General features: G+C 40.8%; 1 protein-coding gene across 6 annotated transcripts in view; it reads right to left on the bottom strand.

Annotated features, from left to right (window-relative positions):
• Positions 1 to 756: 756 nt before the first annotated feature.
• BPTF (bromodomain PHD finger transcription factor) overlaps positions 757 to 15,344 on the bottom strand; it is a 147,588-nt gene continuing 133,000 nt past the window's right edge. For all 6 annotated transcript variants that reach the window (XM_053570806.1, XM_053570807.1, XM_053570805.1 and 3 more), the window contains 2 exons: positions 7,776 to 7,962; positions 757 to 2,865 (listed from right to left, as the gene is read on the bottom strand). In XM_053570806.1, the coding sequence (XP_053426781.1) occupies positions 2,829 to 2,865; positions 7,776 to 7,962 (224 nt within the window). In that variant the 3' untranslated portion in view covers positions 757 to 2,828. The remainder of the gene's footprint in view (positions 2,866 to 7,775; positions 7,963 to 15,344) is intronic.

Raw genomic sequence — 15,344 nt, forward strand, 5'->3', positions numbered from 1 at the left:
GTCTACGAAGGCAGATTACAAACAGCAGCAAATCTCAGTCTCACTGAATAACATTCTAGGCCACTTGAAATATAAAAGGTATAATTAAGTGCTTTGCTTCAGAAAATGCCTATGAAAATTCACAATTTTTAAAAACCTACTGCAAGGTATTAACTAAATACAAATCTTGCAGAATTTGGATAGGAGAAGAAAGTTTTACCAATATTACGAAAATACTTTTTCTGAAATGGTTTCAAGGATTGTGAACTAGGCAGATGAAGTCTAACAAGCTCTGAAAATACTGTTAGCCAAGGAAATGGACTGATGTGAGTTAAATATATTTACAGGTCCAAAGAGTTGGGGCAGAAACATCCTAACAGTACCACAAATGTGCACTATACTCCTTAGATTATTGAAAGCAAAACAGTTGTCCTATGTATATCTCACTGACTAGCAGCGGCTTGTCAAAATACTCATAGAAAAGCAGCTTTGGGAACTTATTATGATTTACAAGAATGTATGTTTTTCAAAAATTACTTCTGAAAGACTAAAGCTCTGTAGTTGATAAAACTTATAAAATGTCTATGTATTTATATGGTGATAGAAACTGTGAAATCCTTTATACCATTAAATACACATATGAAATTAACATCTTCCTGGTCTCAGGATATCCATAAAGTTTACCATTTTGGGGGGACAATTTGGCAATGCCAACAGTTACAGAAAATGTATCAATCAACCAACCAACCATTGTTTCATTAGAAACTGCACCAAATCCAATGTCAAAAACATTACTTTATTTTTCTAGGATGAAATGTCCTATTACGTACAAAAGAAGTGCTGTTTAGAATTTGCCACAATTTGTTAAAAACATAGCAATCTATTGCCTACAGATAGGAAAGTTCTTGCTGCAACAAGTTTTAAATGATTAAGCCCATATATACTTTTATATATATGAATAAGTAGTACAGAAATACTGTGATATGATGAGATGCAGAATGTTATAATTCATTAAAATGTAAAATTCTTGCATCGGCACAGTGCATACAATATGTAACATTTTTTTAAAAGGACAAAATAGCCTATATTTAACTACTTCCATCTTAGTATTTTAAGCAAAAACTTTGTTTCTATGTTTTCATGTTGAGGAATTAGTCTCTTTAGTTTGTAAGCATAGGTTTAAGTGCCATCTTTATGTACAAAAATGAGTGGGCTTCCTCAGATAAAATCAGCCCAGAATAACCTGTACACCTGAGCCTGTAATAAGAAAGAATCAGGAACTGTAGCAACATCTTTCTTTTAAGAAACTAAGGTCTGGGAAAGGTTTTGCATAGCAGGGCGACACTGAACAGAAGGAAACTTAAAAAACAAATAATCAGATAAATTCCAGAACTTGGTAGGACAAAGCTGATACGAATTAGTGCAAAATCTAGTAAAATTTTTGCAAAGCTGCGTAATTGAACTACGGCAGATTTTATAGAAGCTATTATTACAATGCAGTAATACAATGTGTAAGAACACTGAAAGGAAAAACATGCAAAATACAGTTTCCCTGTTATTTCCATTTTTTCCCTACTTGTTTAAACTACTTTGCCTTATATGGACGGAACAAACAAACCCAACCAACAAACAAAAAAATACAAAGAGGATGAGGTCATCTAAAAAATGCCCTTCATAAAATAATAGTAGTTGTCTGTAACTGGTGATTTGCCTGGTCACACACGTGTAGGTGCAGGTGAGAGCAATGTGATTTTGTCACTATCTTTTTCCTTAGTACGATCAACTGATGCAACAGGATTAGCACCCCTGAAGATTTTTCTCTGGTGTGACGACAATGAATTATGGGAATGACTGGGAATTATAAAACTGAGGGTCTCTGCTGTCCTGGAGAAACCCAGGTACCCTTAGATTCCTCTGCAGCCCTGCGGCCCCCCTCCCCCAGAAAAGCTAACAGATAATCATCAGCGCACAAAGACACCTCCATCTGTGGGAGAAAAAATTATCTCCATTTATTTTGTTTCATATACATCCATAGTTGAATTTTAATACAAAAAGGAAAAATTAGAATCTGACAAATGTTTACAAACAAGATACCTTCAAATAGATTTTACTCGTTTTAGCCTGGTGCAGAGTAATTGACAAATTGTACTTGTTATATTCAAGGCAACAGAGTCTGTAGTCCAGGACCACTTAGCCCAACCTTTATGCAAGCTTAATTTTTATCTACCATGAACAATAAACTCATTGTTGATTCCCAGTTGTGTGTGTGCACATGTGTACATAGCAGCTCCTTTCATAGAAAGAAAAGACATCTAGAGGTCGTCTTGTACTTTTACCTACAGGAATCATGATAAGATACAGGATGGATTACGTGTAACCGGGGCTGGATTTTATAAGAAAAAATAATTAGCTGACAAATGAGGGCAGCAATAAAAAAGCGTCTTTTTTGCAACAATAAATAAATACAGTCAAAGTTTTCTGTGAGACTCTAAACCAGCTTCTTCACTGAAGAGCAGACGTGGCATTTCCATGGAGTTACACTTGACCCCATAGTATCTTTTTTTCTTGCTTTCTTTTTCTTTTTTTTTTTTCAATAAACAAAGTTTTCCCGCTTCTGCCACAATAATAAAACCATTTGATCTTGACAAGATAATGGTGTCGTTGACTTTGCTTTTCTCTTGTCCGTTGGACAAAATTGGCCAAGAATATAATTGGACTGTTATGACCAATAAAAACGAAGTTTAGGTCTTGTCAGGATAGCCTGACTAAAAACATCTGGCTTCTTAATTTAAAATAGTTCAGACAACCAGATTCTTGCTGTGTTTTATGTTAGGGTAACACGCTGAACTTTAAGAAGCTGTAGACTGCAGTTTGTTGTTATGAGACCTACAGAATATAGAGAAAAGGGAACAATTAAGCACCCTTCCTTTTTGAAAACAATGATGCTTTATGTGGATGCCAAGGCCAGTCAGTCTGGGAGAAGCAGCCATGTTCTTTCATTCACCCTTGGCAAGCAAATATAAGGAAACAATTAAGAAATTTTTAACCTATAATATTAAAACGTTTTACTGTACACTACACATGATAACTCACTGGAAAAAGCCAATATTTAAAAAAATATATATATTTGTCTAATAAAGATTACAACATTTTCAGCCAACAGGACAAATAGAGACATTTACAGAAGCATTACCATTGTGGTAAAAGGGGTATGTGCGTGTGTGTGCGCGCGCACATGTTTATTTACAATGATCTGGGGAATATGAAGGGAAAAAATTATGTTAAAAGAGGAGAAGTAGCAATATTAAAATCACATTTTTCTATTAAAGTCCAGAAAGTCTCCCTTCTAGTTTCACAGTTTTATTCACAATTTCTGTTAGTAAACCAAATTACAGTTACCAGGACTAAGTAAAAATACTTTATATTGCAATAGCAGATAAATACAGTATTCCAAGAGTTTACAATTTTTAAATACATTGTTCAACATGGCTGCTAGAATAAATGGTTTACCACTATACATCTTTTTTTAACATTAAAAAATTATATTAACTAATCTGAACTTTTTGGGGGCAATTTTGAATTAGGTAATCACGTGGTACAATAAAACAAAGAGTGACCCCAACATCCAGTTCTGATTCCAGTAAAAAATTCAGACTAAAGATATCACAATCTGTAAGAAAAGAAAGAATATGGATGGTATAAATGATGAATTATAACAAAGTACAGTAATGAAAATAATGAGCAGACAATGCTGAAGATCATAAATTAAAAATGGGGAAATATGGCAAAAGAAACACTGGAAATCCATAAATAAACCAAGTTCCATGGCTGGTGACTTACATGTTTCATTAAGCCTTAAATACAGAAATCAAGACAAATTCCCTACGAAGACAACAGTGATGTGCCATCACACAACTCTTGACACTGCCAACTATTTATTTAAGCAGAACTGAGAAACTTCTCAATTTAGCTCCCATGTTCCTTAATGAAAATTATGTAAACTTGAGCATATAAAAAACTACATAAATAACCAGGTGACAAGATAGCCTAAGTGGCCCCTTTGCTGCCCAGACCCAACCTATGCCTCCTCCTTTCCTTCCCCCAAGTTCCTTTGTTCTGCCACAGGCTCCACCAGGCCTTTTCCTCGCCTCCACCAGCAGCTGCTACCACTCATGCTCCAGCTTCTGCCTGCAAGCCTGGCAGCCTGGCTTCTACCTGAAGTTACTGCCAAAGGCCTTCCCAATTTTAAAAAGCAATTATAGAAATTATTGCAGGACATACAAATCAAAAGGCACAGAGGGGCCATAATGAGAGTTGTGCTCCTCTGTCCCACCATTACTCAACCTCAAGTCCAGGCTCCTTAGGACCAATCACTTTGACTTTTCAGTTCTTTGGGTAGTTAAGATTTCAAACACAAAACAGAACATTATAGTTTTTTTTTTTTTTGAGACAGTCTCGAGTCTCACTCTGTTGCCCTGGGTAGAGTACTGTGGTGTCACAGCTCACAGCAACCTCAAACTCTTGGGCTTGAGCAATCCTCTTGCCTCAGCCTCCTGAGTCGCTGGGACTATTGTGTCCCCCACTACACCCGGCTAGTTATTTTAGTTTTAATAGAAACAGGGTCTCGGTCTTATTCAGGCTGGTCTTGAATTCCTGAGCTCAAGCAATCCACCCATTTTGGCCTTCTAGAATGTTGGGATTATAGGCGTGAGCCTTTGTGCCTGGCCAACTTAATTTTGTTTAAACCCTGCTATGAGAAATGAGAACTACACTCACTTAACCATCTTTCTCCCCCTTTGAGTTTTATTTCCCTTTAATGAAAATCTATAATGTTCTGGGCTGGGCACTGTGGCTCATGCCTGTAATCCCAGCACTTGGGAGGCTGAGGTGGGTAGATTGCCTGAGCTCACAGGTTGGAGACCAGCCTGAGCCAGAGTGAGACCCTGTCTCTAAAAATAGCCAGATGTTGTGGCAGGTCCCTGTAGACCCAGCTACTTCGGAGGCTGAGGCAAGAGAATTGCTTGAGCCCAAGAATTTGCGGTTGCTATGAGCTGTGACGCGAAGGCACTCTACCAAGAAGTAAGACTCTGTCTCAAAAAAAAAAAAAAAAAAAAATTCTATAATGTTCTGTTTTGTCTATAGATCACTTCTAAAATCAAAGTAGTATTTATACTACTATGACCATATAAATATTTTTATTGGCATCACTTAGTATTTTGTTAAGTTGGTATTCTTATACAACTTCCTGTTTTTGTACAGAGTTTCTAATTGCCTTGCATTTTTATCCCTTACATCACAGCCTTATATTTTTCTGTCTTAAGCAAATGATCTAATGTGTGAATTGTTTCCTTTCTCTAGACATTTCCCTTTTGGGAGTGGTCCACTCTCTCCTGCCATTTGGACTGCCTGCTATGCAGGCCTGCTGTACAAATGTCACTGGGAGTCAGAGTAATTCTCATTGCTTTTGTGAACCTTTTATTTCCTGAACCTAAGATCTTGTTATTAGCTTCCGTATTTTTGCTAGCACACATACTGCTAAGAAAGGACACACTTTCTGGGGGCTTACATGACTGCCTGAAAATGTATTTATTCTGCCTCTACACTTAATTGTTTGGCTGGATGCAGAATTCTAATTTTTCATTAAACTTTTGGATTTATACCTCCATAATCTAGCATTAAATGTTGTAGTAGAAAATCCCAATACCAGTCAAATTCTTCTTATTTTATATGCAGTCTGTTTTATCTTCTTTAGGAGCTTTTTTATTTTTGAGACAGAGTCTTACTTTGTCTCACAGCAACCTCAAACTCTTGGGCTCAAACAATTCTCTTGCCTCAGCCTCCCAAGTAGCTGGGACTGCAGGCACTCGCCACAATGCCTGGCTATTTTTTGGTTGTAGTTGTCATTGTTGTTTGGCAGGCCTATGCTGAATTCGAACCCGCCAGCTCTGATGTACGTGGCTGGGGCCTTAGCCGCTGAGCTACATGCGCTGAGCCAACGCCCAACTATTTTTTTTTTTGCAGTTTTTGGTTGAGGCAGGTTTGAACCCACCACCTCTGGTATATGGGGCTGGCGCCCTACTCCTTGGAGCCAAAGGCACTGCCCAACAACACCCAGCTATTTTTAGAGACAAGGTCTCGCTCTTGCTCAAGCTGGCCTCAAACTCATGAGCTTAGGCCATCTACCCGCGTTGGCCTCCCAGAGTGCTAGGATTACAGGGTGTGAACCACTGGGTCCAGCCCAATATTCCAGAATTTATTTGGGAGATTGCTGAATCTTATTAGCTAACTAGTTTCTATTACATTCTCTTCAGTACTATGAACTTATATCTTCTTATTCCTTTATTATTATGTTATTATTTTCGAGACCACTTTGTCACATTAAGTTTTCTTCCTCAAGTTTTATAGGTAATGAGTTAAGAGACAGAGGATAATGAAAAAAATGGCTACATTTTAGAGATTTTGTAAAGTTTCTTGGTCTGCCTGCCTCTCTCCCTTCCTTGACTATAGTATCTGATTCCTTTGCTGAGAAGGTACTGTAGGTAGGTTTGTCCTTCATTTAGTTTATGTGAACTGGCTCTAAAATAGTTGCTGGTAACCATTTACCTTGCTACAGGAGAAGAAGAGACAAAACACCGTCTGTATTTTCCTGAGAGGGAAATTACTAGGTAGAGTGCTAATTTTCACACTTTGGAATGGAGGTCCTTTCGGAGTCCATTAGCTAACACATGGATGCCCAGTCCCTGACCCAGCCCAGGTCTACTCAACCTCAGTATCTAGGGATGATCAACCTTATGGGCCACTGGAAGGGGGATGATGAGTAATGAATCTCAAGGGATGTGGAATGGTGGCAGTCACCATGGGAAAGGAAATCAGGCCTCTGTTGAAAAGAAGAAAATCAGGCCTGAGGATGGGTTGAAGTTCAGAAGCAGAGCGCATGAAGGTCACAGTAACTGAATGTCCTGCAAAGTTGGTCAATGCTTTTATGTTACTAGAGGTTCAGAGAAATGGCCTATGAACTTAAAGGCCAACTTTGCTCAGAGAATAAAATATCTAGAAAAATGTAACAATTTATGATTTTAAACATATAGCAAATATAAATCAAGGGGAAAGTATTTAAATATCCTGTTTTACTGTCTAACCTTTGCTTCATAGAACAGTTATTTTCATCTTTCTATTTCCCTATAGTTCAATGAGACCAAGAGCTCTTATTTCCTTTATACATACCCTGTGGCTTTTTAAGATAGCATTTTGCAATCTATAAGCATCTGATAAATGCCTTTTGTGGGGAGGGGGGTGGGGGACAGAGTCTCTCTTTGTTGCCTTCAGTAGAATGCCCGAAACTCCTAGGCTCAAGTGATCCTTTTGCCTCAGCCTCCCAACTAGTTGGGACTATAGGCACCCGCCACAATGTCTGGCTATTCATTTTAGAGATAGGGTCTTGCTCTCGCTCAGGACAGTCTCAAACTCCTGAGCTCAAGCAATCGACCCACCTTAGTCTCCCACAGTGCTAGGATTGCAGGTGTGAGCCACCTCGCCTGGCCAAGATAAATGTGTTTTTAACTTAAAAAAAAAAAAAAAAAAAGACTAATTTTAAGTATATCAACCCCCCAGCAATTTCCTATTATCTTGTCTATCCATTTGTCCTTGGCAATACAGTATAATGTTGGAATCTTAACTTTTAAGATTTTTGATTTTAAGGTTCAAATTTACCATAAACTGCATTGGCTAATTCCTTAGGACAGTATAAAGAGTCTGAAGAGCTGAACTGATTCAGGACACTGAATTCACAGGCTCACCTGCTAGCTTTGAATCCTTTCAACTTCTGTACAAAGAATGATTCAAGAACTTCCGCACACTGGTAAAAAGGGGAGTCACTTGGATTGTAGTAACGACAGTTATCAAATATTTTGGTCATATCTGCCACAAATTCTGTCAGCTTTTCATAGTATCGTCTTTGTACTCTTTCTTCCATGGTGGCAAGGTCTTAAAAACAAAATATAAAACATTTACAAAACATTAAAGTTCTTCCAAAGTCAATGTTTCCCAAAGTTGTGATTAATAAGGACATAGGTCTACTGGCCCCACAGTCCTGAAACCACGCTGATCTACCACTGCAAACTATTTTATAATTTGTAAAGACCATAGGAGAGCTTTCCAATTTTGTTTTTGATTGAGGTTCCGAATCAAATCCTGGTTGCTGTTAAGGTTCTATTACTTTCATTTAATTGCACTGAATAGCTAGCTCTTCACTCACCAACGAGATTTATGCATATCTAAGTATAATAAATTTTCACATGTAAACAATTTAGTGTTAGTGTATGTCAAAGAAAAGGTAAAAATCCAGATTCAACAACAAAATCTTTGTACTAGTCATTTGATGATTCTTGTGTTAGACTAATAGCATCATTTTGGTATCCTTATTCATTTTTCTTTTCCTTTTTTTTTTTTTTTGAGACAGCCTCAAGCTGTCACCCTGGGTAGAGTGCTGTTGGCATCACAGCTCACAGCAACCTCCAACTCCTGGGTTTAGTGATTATCTTGCCTCAGTCTCCCAAGTAACTGGGACTACAGGCGCCTGCTGCAATGCTCAGCTGTTATTTGGTTGTAGTTGTCATTGTTGTTTAGCAGGCCTGGGTTAAATGTAGCCACTTGAGCTACAGGCACCGAGCATACCCTTATTCATTTTTTTTTTTTTTTTTGTAGAGACAGAGTCTCACTGTACCGCCCTGGGGTAGAGTGCCGTGGCGTCACACGGCTCACAGCAACCTCTAACTCCTGGGCTTACGCGATTCTCTTGCCTCAGCCTCCCGAGCAGCTGGGACTACAGGCGCCCGCCACAATGCCCGGCTATTTTTTTGTTGCAGTTTGGCTGGGGCTGGGTTTGAACCCGCCACCCTCAAAATATGGGGCCGGCGCCCTACTCACTGAGCCACAGGCGCCGCCCTGTTTTTTTTTTTGGCCGGGGCTGGGTTTGAACCCGCCATCTCAGGCATATGGGACCGGTGCCCTACTTGAGCCACAGGCACCGCCTTTATTTTTCTATTTTTATTTCTTTAGAGATAGGCATTCGCTTTGTTACCCAGGCTAGAGTGCAGTGGGATCACCACAGTTGATTGCAACCTCAAACTCCTGAGCTAAGTGATCTTTAGACTACAGGGGTGTGCCACTATACCTGGCTAATTTATATGTTTTTGGTAGAGACAAGATCTGGCTATGGTGTTGAGGCTTGTCCTGAACTCCTGGCCTCAAGTAAACCTCCCACCTTGGCTTCTCAAAATGCTAGGATTATAGGCATGAGTCAACACAGCCAACCTTGTTTTATAATCTCATGTATATATAGTAGAAACTCTACAGTTGACCACCTCCTTAAGTTGACCTAATTTTCATAGATCAGACATGTACCACATGTACTCAATATAAGTTCCTTATGTTGACTACCTCTGTATGTTGACCAGTTTGTTATAGTACCTTGGGTGGTCAACTTACAGAGATTCTACTGTATATGTAATTTTTTTTTTTTTTTTTTGAGACAAGAGCCTCAAGCTGTCGCCCTAGGTAGAGTGCTGTGGCATCATAGCTCACAGCAATCTCCAACTCCTGGGCTCAAGCGATTCTCCTGCCTCTGCCTCCCAAGTAGCTGGGACTACAGGCGCCTGCCACAATGCTCGGCTATTTTTTTGTTGCAGCCATCATTGTTGTTTGGCGGGCCGGGCTGGATTTGAACCCGCCAGCTCAGGTGTATGTGGCTGGCACCTCAGCCGCTTGAGCCACAGGTGCTGAGCCTATATATGTCATTCTTCTTCGTTTGAAGTACTTTTTTTTTGTTGTTGTTCATTTTCTTTCTTCTTTTTTTCAATACCTCCTCTGGCGGGCGGCGCCTGTGGCTCAGTGAGTAGGGCGCTGGCCCCATATGCCGAGGGTGGCGGGTTCAAACCCAGCCCCGGCCAAACTGCAACAAAAAAATAGCCGGGCGTTGTGGCGGGCGCCTGTAGTCCCAGCTGCTCGGGAGGCTGAGGCAAGAGAATCGTGTAAGCCCAAGAGTTAGAGGTTGCTGTGAGCCGTGTGATGCCACGGCACTCTACCCGAGGGCGGTACAGTGAGACTCTGTCTCTACAAAAAAAAAAAAAAAAAAAAAAAAATAATAATAAAAAATAAAAAAAAATACCTCCTCTGGCAATGCTCTGTCCCGTTGCCTCCCCAGTAACTGGGATTACAGGCGCCCACCACAATGTCTGGCTGTTTTTGATCTTAGTAGAGACGGGGTCTTACTCTGGCTCACTGCTGCTCATACTGGTCTCAAACCTCTGAGCTCAGGCAATCCACCCGCCTCGGCCTCCCGCAGCGCTGGGACTACAGGCGTGAGCCACCATGCCGGCCTATGTAATTTTTTGAGACAGAGACTTGCTCTGTTGCCTGGGCTAGAGTACAGTGGCATTGCCATAATTCTATTATTATTTTTATTTTTTTGAGACAGAGCCTCGAGCTGTTGCCCTGGGTAGAGTGCTGTGGCATCACAGCTCACGGCAACCTCCAACTCCTGGGCTTAAGTGATTCTCTTGCCTCAGCCTCCCAAGTAGCTGGGACTACAGGCGCCTGCCACAATGCCTGGCTATTTTTTGTTTTTTTGGTTGTAGTTGTCAAGCCCAGGCACTGTCATAATTCACTGCAACCTCAAACTCCCAGGCTCAAGTCATCCTCTTGCCTCAGGCTCCTGAGAAGCTGGGACAATAGGCACATGCTACTATGCCTGCCTAATTTTTTTTTTTTTTTGAGACAGTTTCACTTTGTTCTCATAGCTCACAGCAATGTCAGACTCCTGGGCTCAAGCAATTCTCTTGCCTCAGCCTCCCAAGTAGCTGGGACTATAGGTACCCACCACAATGCCTGGCTATTTTTAGAGGCGAAGTCTCACTCTAGCTCAGGCTGGTCTTGAACTCCTGAGCTCAGACAATCCACCCGCCTTAGCCTCCCAAAGTGCTGGGATTATAGGTGTGAGCCACTGTGCCTGGCCTGCCTAAGTTTTTAATTTTTTGTAGAGACATGGTCTTATTATGTTGCTCAGGCAGATCTCCAACTCCTGGCCTCTAGTGATCCTACCACCTCAGCTTCTCACAGTGCTAGGATTACAGGCATGAGCCAGTGCACACAGTCCTATATGATGGTTGTCCAAAAAGTATCAAGCCATGCATGGCTTTTTCATAATACATAGCTGGATACTTTCTGAATAGCCCTCATATATTTTAACACACACACACGTCTTTGATAGCTCCAGTTTATGTATATATAGAAAAAAAACTGTATCAATGATAAGAACTACAAAGTGCTTGATGAAATTACAAGCAAGACTTGGGCACATCTATTCTGTGTAGATTCTTGATGCCTTCCTGTACAGCACTACAGGAAAGCATGACTGCTTAACATATCCCAGCAGGGCCCTATTGTTTCAGACTTAAGTTCTGGGTACTTGGCTGCTTGACTAATTTTTTTTTTTTTTTGAGACAGAGTTTCATTATGTAGCCTTTGGTAGAGTGCTGTGGCATCACAGCTCAGCAACCTCCAAATCTCGGGCTTAAGTGATTCTCTTGCCTTAGCCTTCCCAAATAGTTGGGACTACAGGTGCCCACCACAATGTCCGGCTATTTTTTTGTTGTTGTTGTTGCAGTTGTCAATTGTTGTTTAGCTGGCCCGGGCCGGGCTTGAACCCACCAGCCTTGGTGGATGCGGCTGGCGCCATAACCACTGTGCTACAGGCACTGAACCTGCTTGACTAATTTCAATGAAGTATGTGAGTAGCACTTGGACATTTTACAAGTTCCAACTTAATTAAATGATTATCTCTTTAAAAAAAAATTACTATGAGAACAAACAGTTGATTATTTATGTCTTGGAGTAGGGAAAAAGACTTAAATATGATACCAAAGGCTGGATTTATAATGATTAAGAGAGCTGAATCTAGGCTCAGCACCTATAGCTCAGCATGTAGAGCGCCAGCCGCATACATACACCATGGCTGGTGCGTTCGAACTTGGCCCGGGCTTGCCAAACAATGACAACTACAACAAAAAAATAGCTGGGCACTGTGGCGGGCATCTGTAGTCCCAGCTACTTGGGAGGCTCAGGCAAGAGAACAGTTTAAGCCCAAGAGTTTGAGGTTGCTGTGAGCTGTGATGCCACAGCACTCTACCAAGGGTGATATACTGAGACTCTGTCTCAATTAAAAAAAACAAAAAAGAAAAGAAAAGAAAAGAAAAAGAAAAAAGAGAGAGAGCTGAATCTTTTTTTTTTTGGCCGGGGCTGAGTTTGAACCCGCCACCTCTGGCATATGGGACCAGCGCCCTACTCCTTGAGCCACAGGCGCCGCCCTGAGAGAGCTGAATCTTAAAAATGCTAAAAAACTTAGGTCATGAGTGGTGCCTGTGGCTCAGTGAGTAGGGTGCCAGCCTCATATACTGAGGGTAGGGGGTTCGAACCCGGCCTGGCCAAACTGCAACAAAAAAATAGCCAGGTGTTGTAGCGGGTGCCTGTAGTCCCAGCTACTTGGGAGGCTGAGGCAAGAGAATCACTTAAGCCCAAGAGCTGGAGGCTGCTGTGAGCTGTGACGCCACAGCACTCTACCAACGGCGATAAAGACCCTGTTTCTAAAAAAAAAAATTAGGTCATGAAGGCTATGCCCTACAAAAAATAAAAGAAGTTTAAAATGACAGTTGCTAAAAAATTCACTATGAAACTTCTATATGTCCTTAGTACATAAAGAGCTCATAAATAATACTGACAATAATTTGAATATCCTGAGGTAAAAATGGGTAAAATAAATGAATAGGAAAATTGCCTAGAAAAATTTCAAACTAATTATTGAAGACATGCAAAGTCAAAGAAACACTTTCAAAAAAAAATTATTATTATTATTATTATTTTTTTTTTTTTGTAGAGACAGTTTCACTTTATGGCCCTGGGTAGAGTGCCATGGCATCACACAGCTCACAGCAACCTCCAACTCCTGGGCTTAAGCGATTCTCCTGCCTCAGCCTCCTGAGTAGCTGGGACTACAGACACCCGCCACAACGCCCGGCTATTTTTTTGTTGCAGTTCAGCCAGGGCCGGGTTTGAACCCGCCACCCTCGGTATATGGGGCTGGCACCTTACCGACTGAGCCACAGGCACTGCCCCCCAAAAAAATTTATTAAAAAAATAAAATAAATAAATAAATAAATAAAGGCGGTGTTAACTACAAAACAAACAAACAAAAAAACCCACTTTCTTTGTCCACATAAGCAAAAATTAAAAATTATAGGTGGTAACATCAGCCTATTAAAGGAGGTTACCTCTATGGGACAGTATGGAAGTGGTGGTGAAATTTTACTCTCCATGTCTGTAACATCTGCATTTGTACAGAACACACTGGTTTTGAAATAAGTATTTTCAAAGATAAAAAATATCCCCTTGACCAGGTGTGGTGGCTCACGCCTGGAATCCTAGCACTCTGAGTGGCCCAGGCGGGTGGATTGCTTGGGCTCAGGAGTTCAAGACTAGCCTGAGCCAGAGCAAGACCCCATCTCCTCTAAAAATAAAAAAACTAGCCTGGCCTTGTAGAAGTACCTGTAACCAGCTACTCGGGAGACTGAGCCAAGAGGACCTCTTAAGCCCAGGAATGTGAGGCTGCTGTGAGGTATGATGCCACAACACTCTACCTAGGGTGACAGAGACCCCATCCCCCCCCCCAAAAAAAAAATACCCCTCAAGAGAGATAACACACAGTGAAACACAGTGTTCTTCAAGAGTGCAGAGAGAAGGCTTCAGATATACACTATTAGTGGAAACTGGTTCAATTTGCTGGAGTATAATTTCGAATTCTCTGTTTTAAAGCCTAAAAAGTACACATAACATTTAAACCAAAAATTCTAATTCTAGGAATTTTTCTATGAAAACAAACAAATGCAGGCAGACAAATGCACAAAGATGTTCACTGACAGGCTATTCCACTAGCAAAACTGTGCATTCCGAGAGAGTGACACAGTGAGATCCCATCTCCACAAAACATAGAAACACTGTCTGGCTGCCATGGCTTCATGCCTGTAATCCTGTAAACCACTCTGGGAGGCCCAGGTAGAATAGTGTTTGAGATCAGGAGATCAAGATCAGTCTAAGCAAGAACGAGAGCCTATCTCCACTAAAAATATAAAACATGAGCCCAGAGTTGTGGTGGGTGCCAGTAGTCCCATCTACTTGGGATTCTGAGGCAAGTGGATTGTCTGAACCCAGGACTTTGAGGTTGCTGGGGGCTAGTCTGATGCCACGGGACTCTAGCCTGGGCAATAGAGTGAGAATCTGTCCCAAACAAATAGAAAAATTGGCTGGCGTCATGGCATATAGTCCTAGTTACTATATGGGAGTAACTAGCCCTAGTTCCTAAATGGGAGGCTGAGGCAGGTGGACTACTTTAGCCTACGAGTTTGAGGTTGCTATGAGATAGGATTTTGCTATACTCTAGCCTGGGCAACAGAGCAAGACTGTTTCTTGAAAACCAAACCAAATCAAAATACCCTAAATTATATACAACTGAAAAATCCATTAATGGAGATGATTAAATAATTTTAATTTCATAGAATTAAGAATGATGCAGGTCATTAACACAGCTGATGTGAAAAAGGTACTATTATTTACAACCTGTTAACTTTGTATTTTAAAACATTAATTCATATAAACCTATTTCTGTTTAAGAAAATAAAAACTGGGGCGGCGCCTGTGGCTCAGTCGGTAAAGCGCCGGCCCTATATACTGAGGGTGGCGGGTTCAAACCCGGCCCCGGCTGAACTGCAACCAAAAAATAGCTGGGCGTTGTGGCGGGCACCTGTAGTCCCAGCTACTCGGGAGGCTGAGGGAAGAGAATCGCTTAAGCCCAGGAGCTGGAGGTTGCTGTGAGCTGTGTGATGCCACGGCACTCTACCGAGGGCCATAAAGTGAGACTCTGTCTCTACAAAAAAAAAAAAAAAAGAAAAGAAAAACTGATCTTGTTGGTTCCCTCATGTCCTCAAAGGAAACTGCTATTTTAATACTATTTTCAATTAAGTCTGGTCTCTATCATTCCAGGTATTTTCTATGCATTTCTAAAAACAATTATATACTTTTAGAAGATGTCTGCATTTACTACACAATCTCAGTTTTAACACACACAGCATAGAAGAACACACCAAAGTGATGGCTATTCCCAATAGGCTATGGATGGCCTATTGGTTCAGTGGGGAAGATACGAAAGGAACTCTTTTTGTTCCTAAATTTTCTATAATTAGGCTGTTATTTTTATCAGCAGAATTTATTGATTTATTTTAATAAATCCATGTACTTTCTTAAAAGAGATTACACAAATC

Source organism: Nycticebus coucang, chromosome 18 (genome assembly GCF_027406575.1).
Source record: "Nycticebus coucang isolate mNycCou1 chromosome 18, mNycCou1.pri, whole genome shotgun sequence".
Taxonomy (NCBI): Eukaryota; Metazoa; Chordata; class Mammalia; order Primates; family Lorisidae; genus Nycticebus; species Nycticebus coucang.